The sequence below is a fragment of the Chenopodium quinoa genome, unplaced genomic scaffold, assembly GCF_001683475.1.
Source record: "Chenopodium quinoa cultivar QQ74 unplaced genomic scaffold, ASM168347v1, whole genome shotgun sequence".
Lineage (NCBI taxonomy): Eukaryota > Viridiplantae > Streptophyta > Magnoliopsida > Caryophyllales > Amaranthaceae > Chenopodium > Chenopodium quinoa.
The window spans coordinates 1,607,628-1,619,016 of record NW_018744991.1 but is presented as its reverse complement, the minus strand read 5'-3'; the positions used below and the strand labels follow the sequence as shown (position 1 = coordinate 1,619,016).

The window sequence follows — 11,389 nt, the reverse complement described above, 5'->3', positions numbered from 1 at the left end:
TGTAAATTTGTACTAACGCAGATACAGAATACTTAAATAATACTAATAGTTAGAGATATATATTTGCAATTGAACAGAGAAAATACAAGTTTATCTTCATGATAAATGGCGGTAGCATTATTTTTCATATACTTTCATATTGTTATGTTAGATGAATATCTTTGTGATTTTATTTTTTCTTATTAATTGACTCAATTCTGCACCTTATTTTTGTTCATTTGAAAGGAATTGCAACAAGAACAATTCATGTTATTCCCTTTTAATCGTTGACAGTTTGTCATATTAACCTTGTGTTTCTCCCTATAGTTCATTCATTGAAAAACACAATGCACGAAAAGGTTGGTAATTGCAGTTCAATTTTGTACAATATCCCAGTTCTGCAACCAAAACTTTTGTTGACATTATCAAACCCACGAAAACTTCGCGGTATACCTACATCGAATTCCAACATTGAATCTCCAAGAATAGAATTCCTCGGTGAAGATGCTGTACGCTTAAATACTATGTACATTTTGGTCTGCTGATTTTCAGTCATCTTCAACTGTACAACAAGCAATCATCTACACAATTTGTGCCCGGCCACCTGAAATAAAAGACAAGAACAAGAGTTAGATTTAGTTGATAGCATTCAGATTTCTGAGGCAAAGAAAAGGGTTAATAGCATTCAGATTTCTAAGGCAAAGATTAGGAAAACAAGTGGTCTATCAGCAAAAAAACAGATTAGCAAATTACCTTAAATAATCCAGGCATCCAGCCGCGGCTATTTTGCTAAAAGACGGTTTCCACAGGCTGCAGGAGCATGTTTTCCTTCCTTGTACACGAGATTTCCCCTAACAAATGTTGCCAATACTTTACCAGAAAGTTTTCTTCCCACGTAAGCTGAGATGCTCTATAATATATGAAATCAATGAATTAATTAAAATTGGGGAGACAAGTTGATAAAAAGCATATAGCACAATTTTAAGTGTTTCATTCTACAGTTGTTAAATGTAGTAACTTACAGGATGCTTGAAGTATGAAGGATGATTTTGGTCAAGATCAAAATCTGTTTCGGGTTCCCATGCAACTATATCTGCGTAATTCCCAACTGCAATAGACCCCTGCACATGTTCATAAGCTCAGGTTAGATTAATGTTTGAGTTTGTGTCTGAATTCATGCATTAGTCCTAAACTTCGTTCTTTTCACCTGGAAAATGCTTATCATAGGTTAAAGGAGCTGATTAAAATCAATACAGTTAAAAATAAACTTGGATAACCATTATATTAAACTTTTGTTACTGCACCTTTAAAGGTAGGCCAGCAAGTTTGGCTGGTTTCTCGCTCCACCATGAAGCTATTTGTTCAAATGTTACTCCATATTTACGACCAGAAGTCCATGTTGCAGGAAGGACATACTGCACATAATTGAAGGAGATTGTTTTAGCTGAATGAACAAGTCAGGATACTGAGATAATAATAATGATAATAGCGCGATACTTCATAATTTAGAATGGACAGACCTGCAAAGATGATATTCCACCCCATGCCTTCAAGAAATCACCCTGCTGTAGAAGTTTAAGGTCTGGGAGTGCTGGTGAATGGTCAGAACTCAGCATATCGATATCTCCACCCTAATATAGCAGAAAAATCAAGAAAATCCAATTCATTGATTGTAATTTGAAACAAGTCATCAAAACCTAATGCATATATAAATATGTATGTTGGTTCAGAAAAATACCCTCAAAGCCTCCCACAATTTTTCTTTGTTTTCAGCATCTCGGATAGGAGGAGCACACTTAAATCGTGTATCTCCATCAGGAATCTCATCCGCGGAAAATGACAGGTAATGAGGACATGTTTCTATGCTTATGCTGTCACCTCTAGCCTTTGCATTCTGCAACAAAAGAATTTTAAAAACACAGGAAACTACTAACAGGCATTGTATTATGTTGCAGGATAACTAAAACATTAATCATTTTTACACATTCACAAGGATTGTGAAAAATGGTAATATATACCTTCAAAAGGTTTAAAGAAGATTGAGCATCAGAAAGATGGACAATATGAAGATGAGCTCCTTCTGCAGGACCACCAGCTCTTGTGTTTTCGCTTACTGTCAAAAGATTTCTAATAGCTGCCTCCTCCCTAGCATAGTAAAGAGTAATGACAGTTCAATAAGAGCACGAGCAACATCCAATCTATAGACTAGTTAAGAAACAGTAACACTCCTTGCATGAGGGGTCATCTATGTATTTTAGGCTCAAAAATCTGCATTCTTTAGCATAATAAGCTAAGACATACGGAGTAACTTACATTGACGGGGGTCTTGTCTCAAGGTAGGTTGAATATAATCGAGCATCTTTCTTATCGTCCTTCACTGACTTGTCTGCAAAATCTTGTTGAACTTCTGCATGTACAAGCAACGGTCTTTTGAATTTAGCCAAAACAGACAGTCCTTCCTACAGAACCAATATACAGATTCAACGTTAATGCAAACGTAGAAGAAGCATAATGGTATCCAAGCAGAGGAAAATCAGAACAGAGAAGATTACTAAGGAAGATAACAATCACCTTAATATGGGTAATGTTTGTCATGGGGAAGTCATTGATTCCTGATGGACACATGAAAGACTGTAGGAGAAAGTGTCAGTAAATGATTGTGGTACTTCGATCTCCAAAATCTAATGCAAAACTCAGGAGCAAACAAAAGAATAACAATGACATTCTTACCTTTAAACCAAGAACACCAGCTCTAAGGAAACGTTCTAAAGCAGTGGCATTGAGGGCATTATCAGGCACTAGACCACCCCAGAAACCTATAGCAATGATCCCAAGTTAAAAACTCTATTTGACACAAACACACAAGGGAAATAAAATTAAACATGACTTCCGGAGCTTACCAACATCAACAAAAATTCTGTTCTTTGCAGCATTGATCTGTTCAACACACAGATAAAGTTTCATATTAGGTTTTTAGCTTTTTACACAGACGGCTAGTATATGTAACGGATATGCAATGAATGCTACTACAGTTACGTAGTAATACCTTACAGGCTTAGACAAGGACTAATTAGCAACATGTTTATAACTTTGGTCAAATAACAAAATGACAAGTTTTGCATAAATCATTACCTTAAGCTTAAGAGTTTCCTCTGAAATTGTTGAAGGTTCACTGTTCAAAGGCATGTCTATCAGGGTCGTTATCCCACCTGTCAAAATATTATTCAGTTTCGATATATGCTTAACAACCAGCATAGTGTAGCATGCAGATGAAAGGGAATTGCAATCACAAAACACAGGGGAAAGATTGAAGTACCAGCAGCAGCAGCTCTGGTACCAGAAGGAAATCCTTCCCACTCCTCTCTTCCAGGATCATCTAAATGCGCGTGCCTGGAGTCAGGAAAACAAATAAGTTGTTGAAAATAGAGGAATAAAACATTTCATTGAGATAAACTAATCAAGAAAGTCTTAGTCTAGCACTGATTGCACTTGCTCCTTGAGATGAAAGGAACAAGAAATAACTTATATTCATCTATGAAGCACAAGATAACACGAAAGGATTCAACTTATGTTGGTTCGTTATTAAGTAAAAATGATGCAAATGCAATGCAATTCAGGTCTCTCGGGTAGATATCTTACACATCAATTAGGCCCGGCATGACAACAGCCTCCCCAAAATCAACTATTTGACCCTTCCTGATATATCCATGCCAATCTTCTTCTTTAACAAGGCTAAAGACTTTGCCATCTTTTATCTCAACTGTTTAAATTGTGCGCATCGAAGAAATATGATTAATTGGTAGTATGGGAAAAGTTTAATTAGCGACGAGGTTTCTTAACTTCTTTCTTCAACTCTTGCGTATGATCTTGTCAAATTCAATCAAGGTAAACTAAAAACCATCTTCAACGGAAAAAAACTATTAGAGTTATAGACAAACCTGCACCAGAAATGACACCGTCCTGCGTTACAATCCGCTTGCTAGATATCCAGTAATGGTTGTCATGTAGAAGGCTACATCCACTTGGAGCAGTCTGCAACATCATCAAATTATTCTAAGTTATTGATTGTTCATGCGTACGATTAAATTAAAGTATAGTAAAGGTACTAACACAATTTTAAGCTTTTTTTTTACTATGCGCAATTATAACAGTATAAGTTAATGCATAATGTAGTCTCATAATTTAAACATCTCTTGAAGTATACCAATACTGTGCTCGAATTTTAGCACGCTCATTATGGGATATTACCCCCTTACCCTATTGTTAAGGGTCGAGTACAAGTCTGAGAACTAGTCAACTACAGAGTTAAAGGTAATACCCCAAAATGAGCTTGCTACAACTCGACCCTTGATATTCTGCTCGAAAGGAAGAGGGATACTAAAATGACTTTAGGCCATGGAAGGTCAGTTAACATGATTTTTTTTATGTTCCATATGCTACATACTACGTACAACCTTAGAATGATAGAATTGGTTAAGATGAGATACTCCTATCACATCAACATAATGGTGCTAAAGTTATTGTGATTCATTATTTCTTTATGTTGCAACCATCAATAGTGTTGAAGATTTTGATGAAAATGGGACCAACTTAGATCAAACGTACAGCTACTAAACTTCTGGTCTGCCCTTGATTTATACAGCTCATTTGAAACGTGTAGGCTAACAACTCATATGAATAAATTACTTGATCTGTCCTTTAAAAACACACCGTCTCATTTCCCATATAATAGTATTACCTTATCATAGTAGTATTACGTCGATAAGTACGGAGTAGACAGATATTGAAGTAATTTCTTACGAACAAAACACAAAAACAGAAAATATGAAAATCTTTTATAAACGGAAGAATTATAAGTTCGACCGTATATATGTTATTAAAGAAGGATTGTAAATTACAAATTGAAACACAGGATAATATAAAGTGAAAAAAGAATCAATTGAAAATTGAATCCAACTACCACTACAGTTTAAGATTCTAATTGGATACGAATTAGACATTTGAAAAAGTTTGAGTAGTGCCGTAATATTTGAGCATACTATTCATGTGCATGAATTTGGTTGTTAGTGCTTTTTCTATTAATAAATTTTTATGAAGTGCAGTAGATTTTTTTTAATTTTTTTTTACTAGTACTCCGTACTATTTTTGTGCGGTTAACAAGAACTCAGACTTCTCCAAACACTTTGCAACTTGCATTGTATAACACTCAGACAATAATTTTGATGAGGTATTTTAGGGTGACATTGACTCAACAAAACCTAATTTTACCCTCTACTTAGTTGTTATGCCACGAGGTTAAAATAGCGTCCACACAGCATATTATTGTTGAATCTATCACTCTGGAATCTCGAATTTTTTTCCTACAAATGTGTTTATATTTGAGAATACCTTTCGAAAACAACTAACTATAATAACAACCCGATATAAACCCTGCATGCTCGCTTTTATTAATTAAATTATTAATCAAAATAATAAACCAATAGAATCAAAATGAAGCCCTAGAATTTATGATTCTAAGCCAATATAAGAACATGAAACCCTAGACTTTATGATTCTAACTTACCCCACCAAGAAATAGTATCCCCTCAACCTTTGCACCAAGAAAAATAAAATAAAAAAAGGCAAAATCAAAGATTATACATATGTAAATAAAAAAAGATTTTCTCCAATAACAAGACAAATGAACAATTTAGTAAAGTATCATCGGTTTGAGAATAACTAAATCGAGTAACCAGAGAGAATCCTCTCGTATCATAAACATAAGAGAAAATGTGATAAAAGAAAGGTCAAAAAAATAATTAAAAAAATGGGGAATAAAAGAACAAACCTTGAGAGAGAACTTAAGAAAGAAAAGAAGAATGGAAGCAATAACAGGAAGTAAAGAGAAGAAGCTCCGTTTTTGAAACTCCATTATTTTCTCTCTTCTCTTCTTTTTTTTCACTCACACTCTCTCTCACCTCTCTCTAAAAAATATAATGAATCAACGTATGATATAAATCGAATAAATATTTATACACAAAACAAAGATACTTAGACCTACGCACTAGAGGGGGACAACCACTTGACTTAAAAAGATTAGGTCCTTTTTTATACTATACTTTATTATTTTAATATATCGTGACTGCGGAAGTCCTTAGCCTTCTATTTTATGCAATTATAGTATATCTAAATATCTTATTATCTCGTACTAGTATATTGTTATTAGTTAATTAGTTAATTTGAGATACTTTTCATCTCGATCAATTAAAAACACGTATTTTTTACGTGTTAGTATTATTATACAAGTAAATAGGAGTATAAATCGTTGTATGAGAAATATTTCGAGTAGAAGGTGGGGATCCGGGAATCCTTGGGATATTATAATGGAAAAAAGGAAAGGAATCAAAATGCTCCGTGATGTAAGGGACCAATTAGAGACGTTTGCAAGTTGGATCTTTACTTTCCAAATTTGTTGTTTACTTTATAAATACGAATAGTCTATTATTTAATTTAGGAGATATGTAAAAGATTCTTTGTTCTTATTCTTTTTGGTGTTCACGGCAAGTGGATTCTAGACATGCTCGTGCTGTCATTCACACTTATTTGCATGCACCTTTGTTTTTTTAGTTAATACTGTAAATAAAACACAAGTATAAGGTATTTTTGTTTTGTGTAGTCGCAACCTTTTTAGTTTTTACACATAATAATATTAATATATACTATGTATTAAATTTTAACTATTAATAGACAAGTATTTTATCGTCAAAAATTATATATCATCAAAAGTTGATAGATTAAAATGTACTATATGAATTACTACAAATTAAGATAAATTTATCTTATATGATAGCTTTTTCTAAAATAATCAAAATTATTAAAGTAATACTCAATACTGTATATGTAATCAGCCTGAAAAATACTAAAGGCCTTGCAACTAGTCGTATAATTTTCTAAAAATGATATAATTATGAAATGGCAAAGATATTATTTTGAAAAATATTGATTAATTAGCTAGCTAAAAGCCAAGGGGTAGTCTGCAAGATGCCCACCACAATCAGCACTCACCGGCCATACACGACCCACACCAACCCACCATGCATAAAATAGGCCCCATACTTCTGGTCAGCGATTTAACACTTTTAAAAAATACTCCTATAAAATAAAAAAAAGTGGTAGTAGAAAATTGTGTATAATTATTATTTCGGATTTTTATTATCAATTATTATAATTTGCAATGTACTCCCTTTGAAGACATAGATAGATAAATGAAAAACAAATAGCTAAACAAATCTATATTAAAAATCTTGAATATTATTTGTATGAGGGATTTAAGGGAAGAGTTAGGTTATTATTATAGTTACGAAACTAGATAATACCGAGTCATGCTCGGTAATTGAAATTAAATATAGAAATCTCATGAAAAATTTGATCTAAAAGTCCATCATAATAATAATAATAAAAATCTAAATGAAAAATAAATAAAAAAAAAAAGAGTTTAGGAGGGAAAATTCCCTCCAAAAAAAACTCGCATATAGTTTCGTATATAGATAGATGGGCTTAATATTTGAGCGGGAAAATTTTTCATGAAATAGCATCACGTGTACATATTTGGGAAAAGATGACATCAACAATTGCTGCTTTATTATTAGTTATAGATTTTAACATAAAACAGTATTTTCATAAACACACAATAACATTTAAAAGTTATCTATGCAAATTGATTTCAAACCTGTATTTTTCAACCATTGAAAAATTTTCTACACCATAGTTCGTTCCCAAGACTTTATGAAGACCAATTGGTTTGAATTGAAAAAATTAGTCTATACTCTATATGCATGTAAAAGCATAAACAAAATACTACTCTGCAACTTTTTATATTCACGAAATATGTGTTACATTATATTAGCTCACTTTATTTCAACAAGATCTTTTCCATATTACTTATGTCTTATTTCACATAAAAAATAAAAAATAAAAAAGTTTAAATTATACTATATCATTTTATTTGTAATTTTTATCATTAAATATCTTTAATTTTTTGTGATGAATAGAAAAAAAATAAACAATAAACATTAATTCAAATCTTATAAGGCCCCATTTGATATTTTTATTTCCTTATACTATAGAGATAATATCACTAAATATTCAGATTGAAATTAAAAAATACTCCGTAAGTTTGAAATCAAATAAGTAAAAACAATTTGAACTGAACATAGCCTTACTAATATACTTCAAATTAACTAAGGATTACGTAAAGTATGGAATTCAGCCCTTTCATTTGCCTATGGGTTTAAATTGAGAATCATAGAAATTAGGAAGATTACATATTCTTATAACTAAATATAATCCTTAAAATTTAAAATGTCACGATCTTTTCCCTCGGAAAAAAAATGTTGCGATCTTGTATGAGTATATTATTTCTCACATTTGTACATGCTTTTGGTAAATTTTTAATTAATTTACTTTAATTTATAAGAGATTAGAAATGTAAGGTTATTTAGGTGGTTTAAAATCTAAGGCACTAGATTGTTTTTTTTTTTTTTTTTTTTTTTTTTGACAACAGGCACTAGATTGTTAGTTTGCTACGAGTCAGTAAAAATAATTTTACTGAAGTAGTTCGTTTGTACTTCATATTCTCTCATTTTATTTTTATTTTATTGTAATCAAAAAAAGTAGGGAGAAAATATATAAACGAGTATATATATATATATATGATGAATAGCTTAATTCACTCTCAATTAGATTACACTCAATCAAAACTAATTTTTAATTCTTGTTTTGGATCTCTATCCTACCAATAAACTGAGCAAAAAATAAAAATAAAAATAAGTGTGGATATATCATTATATTGTAGATAGTGGTCATCATGATAATATAATTCGTGTAACAAAATTAATCTTCAAATTAGATAAGATTGAAGCCGTGAATTATCACTGTCTACTTAATACTTCGCATAAGATAAGATTGAATTAAAATCGAGTTAATTTTGTTTACATATTTGGAAGATTTCGCAAATATATCAAGTTCGAAAAATTAGCTAAATTGATAATATTTTCCTATTTTAAAAGATATTATTGTTTGTTTTTTTCTTTTTTTTTTTTAGTAAACTATTATTGTTCATTGGAATATCTGCCTTAGCAAATATAAATCCAACTGACAAATAAGGTGCATGTACCCTTCTTTTTCTTTTAAAAATAACCCTATTTGATTAGAGAAAATCAAATATTGCAAACATTGAAATTATGCATATAATATAATATGAATTACTATTCGTATATGCTAGGAATCTGGAAAATATGCTTGTTTAGAATTTTGATCCACGCGCTCAAGTCATTATCTAACTTATCAAAATATGTTCCGTCAAATGTATTATAGCAAAAAATAAAAGACCAAATCAATTTTCAAGATTCAATTCACTTAACCAATAACAACATTATTACGAGTACGAGAAAAAATACATATGTACTCCATAAGTTCATAGTAACCTATAAAATAATATAACATTTCAACTTTTATTTTACTGTAAAAACAGTCACGATGATAATAATAATAATAACAATTATAATAATAATCTTTCAACCATAATGCAAGGATGTAATACAAATGGAATAAGTCGTGATTGATTTTCTCCGGTAACTAGACGGTGCAATTATTGGGGAATTTGAGGGGTAGATGATAACTTTTTCAAAGAGAAACATGCAATATGTAGAAAAAAAAATTCTAAAAAAGAAAAAATATAAGGAAAGGGAAAAAAAGAACAAACCTTAATAGAGAACTTAAGAAAGAAGAAGAGAATGGAAGCAATAACAGGAAGCAAAGAGAGTAAGCTTCGTTTATGAAACTCCATTATTCTCTCTCTCTCTTTCAAACTCACTCTTTTTCTCTCTAAATGAATAATGAATGAATGAATGAATGAATGTTATTGAATCATAATAATGATGATATATTTATGCACAAGATCATAATTATTAAAGAATGAGAAAGATAGCCCTACATATATACACTAGACAACCACTTGGCTAATACAATATTATTAAGGTTTTTTATTTTTCCTTTTAAATAAAGCCCACTTGACTATAAATTAGGTTACTATAATAATAAATATATCCATTTAAAAAAAACACACACATTTTTTTACATATAAAATTATTCGTATAGTATATGGAGTAGTGTTTTTAGTCTTTTTACTATGTTTTTCTAAATTTCTAGTGATACTCCATTGGATTCTTTTATTGGTGCCATTTCACTTTTTGCACATTATAAATGCAATACTCTTTACATTTTACTCCACCCAATTGTTATTATTTTATTATTATCTAATTTGAAATATTATATGAGATCGATCCAGTTAGATTTGTCTCGTTTTAGGATTTTTAAATACAATATTACATTAAAAATTATGTAATTACACAAACAAACAAAAAACAAAACAAAAGGAGCACTTGACACCAAATACATATTGTAAAAAAAATAAAAATAAATAATCATACGTTTATACCTAGCATTGAATATTTTAATTTAATTTGGAAAATAAAGGTGGGTGAGAATTGAATTCATGATCTTCTTATCTAGCTATCTATTGATGCTATGACGGTTATGTCACATGATCAAATCAACCAAAAGCCTATGATTTTGGTTAAAGTCCCAAATAATTGGTTCTCTTTTATCAATTTGTACGCATATGATTGAGAATAAAAAAAATTAAGAGCATTACAATTTGATAATTATTTACATTCTTATACAGCGTGCAATCTAATTTAATACTTGTAAATAGTAGTATATATGAATCATATAAATACAATTTACATTCTTATGATCTAGAAAGTTACAATCTTGCATATTATTTTCGTATGCTTTTTGATATAAACTTGCGGTTGAATTTCTTTGAGGTTGAATTTCTCTAGGTTGAAAATGTAAAGTATTCTTAGTTCAAAATCTAAACAACACCTTTTTCTTTTTTTTTTTTTTTTTTTAGGAAATTTAAACAGCAACTTGTTACAAGCTAAGTTAGCTTATCTTTAAGAAATATAATATAGTAATAAATTTGTTCGTTTGCACCCGTATTCTCTAATTTTTTTTGTAAAATACTTGTATTACACAAGAAGTTGTTATATACGCCTTGGTGCACGGCGTATTTTATGACATTGCTTGTTTGCTCATTTTGATGATTATTGCTCATTTAATCACCATCAAATGCAAAAACTACCCTTGGGTGCACCATACACCCGTGTATATATAATTATTTTTAATATGGCACGTTGCAATTGAGAAAAATGCAGGAAGTATGCATATCTTAGAATAATACAAAAAAAAAAAAAAATCGAGAATAATACAAATGTTAAATTCTCGTACAATCAAAACTGTTTTTAATTCTCCTTCAGTCAAATTAATTGAGCTAAAAAAACAAGTGGATAGTGGTCATCATTCTAAT

The 11,389-nt window shown here is 30.5% G+C and overlaps 1 protein-coding gene across 2 annotated transcripts; it reads right to left on the bottom strand.

Annotated features, from left to right (window-relative positions):
• Positions 1–228: 228 nt before the first annotated feature.
• On the bottom strand, positions 229–9,874 carry LOC110706896 (allantoinase-like). Of its 2 annotated transcripts, none has more exons than XM_021884881.1 (16): positions 9,722–9,874; positions 3,918–4,011; positions 3,619–3,739; positions 3,296–3,369; positions 3,112–3,188; positions 2,880–2,916; positions 2,710–2,795; positions 2,551–2,610; positions 2,293–2,438; positions 1,998–2,124; positions 1,718–1,873; positions 1,500–1,610; positions 1,284–1,394; positions 1,002–1,100; positions 733–889; positions 229–583 (listed from the first exon to the last, which is right to left on the bottom strand). In XM_021884881.1, the coding sequence occupies exons 1-15, from the start codon at positions 9,803–9,805 to the stop codon at positions 761–763; spliced, it is 1,512 nt and encodes a 503-aa protein (XP_021740573.1). In that variant the 5' UTR covers positions 9,806–9,874; the 3' UTR covers positions 229–583; positions 733–760. The 2 variants fall into 2 exon arrangements, with proteins under 2 accessions (XP_021740573.1, XP_021740572.1); XM_021884880.1 differs by lacking the exon at positions 9,722–9,874 and adding an exon at positions 5,807–5,967.
• Positions 9,875–11,389: the final 1,515 nt, after the last annotated feature.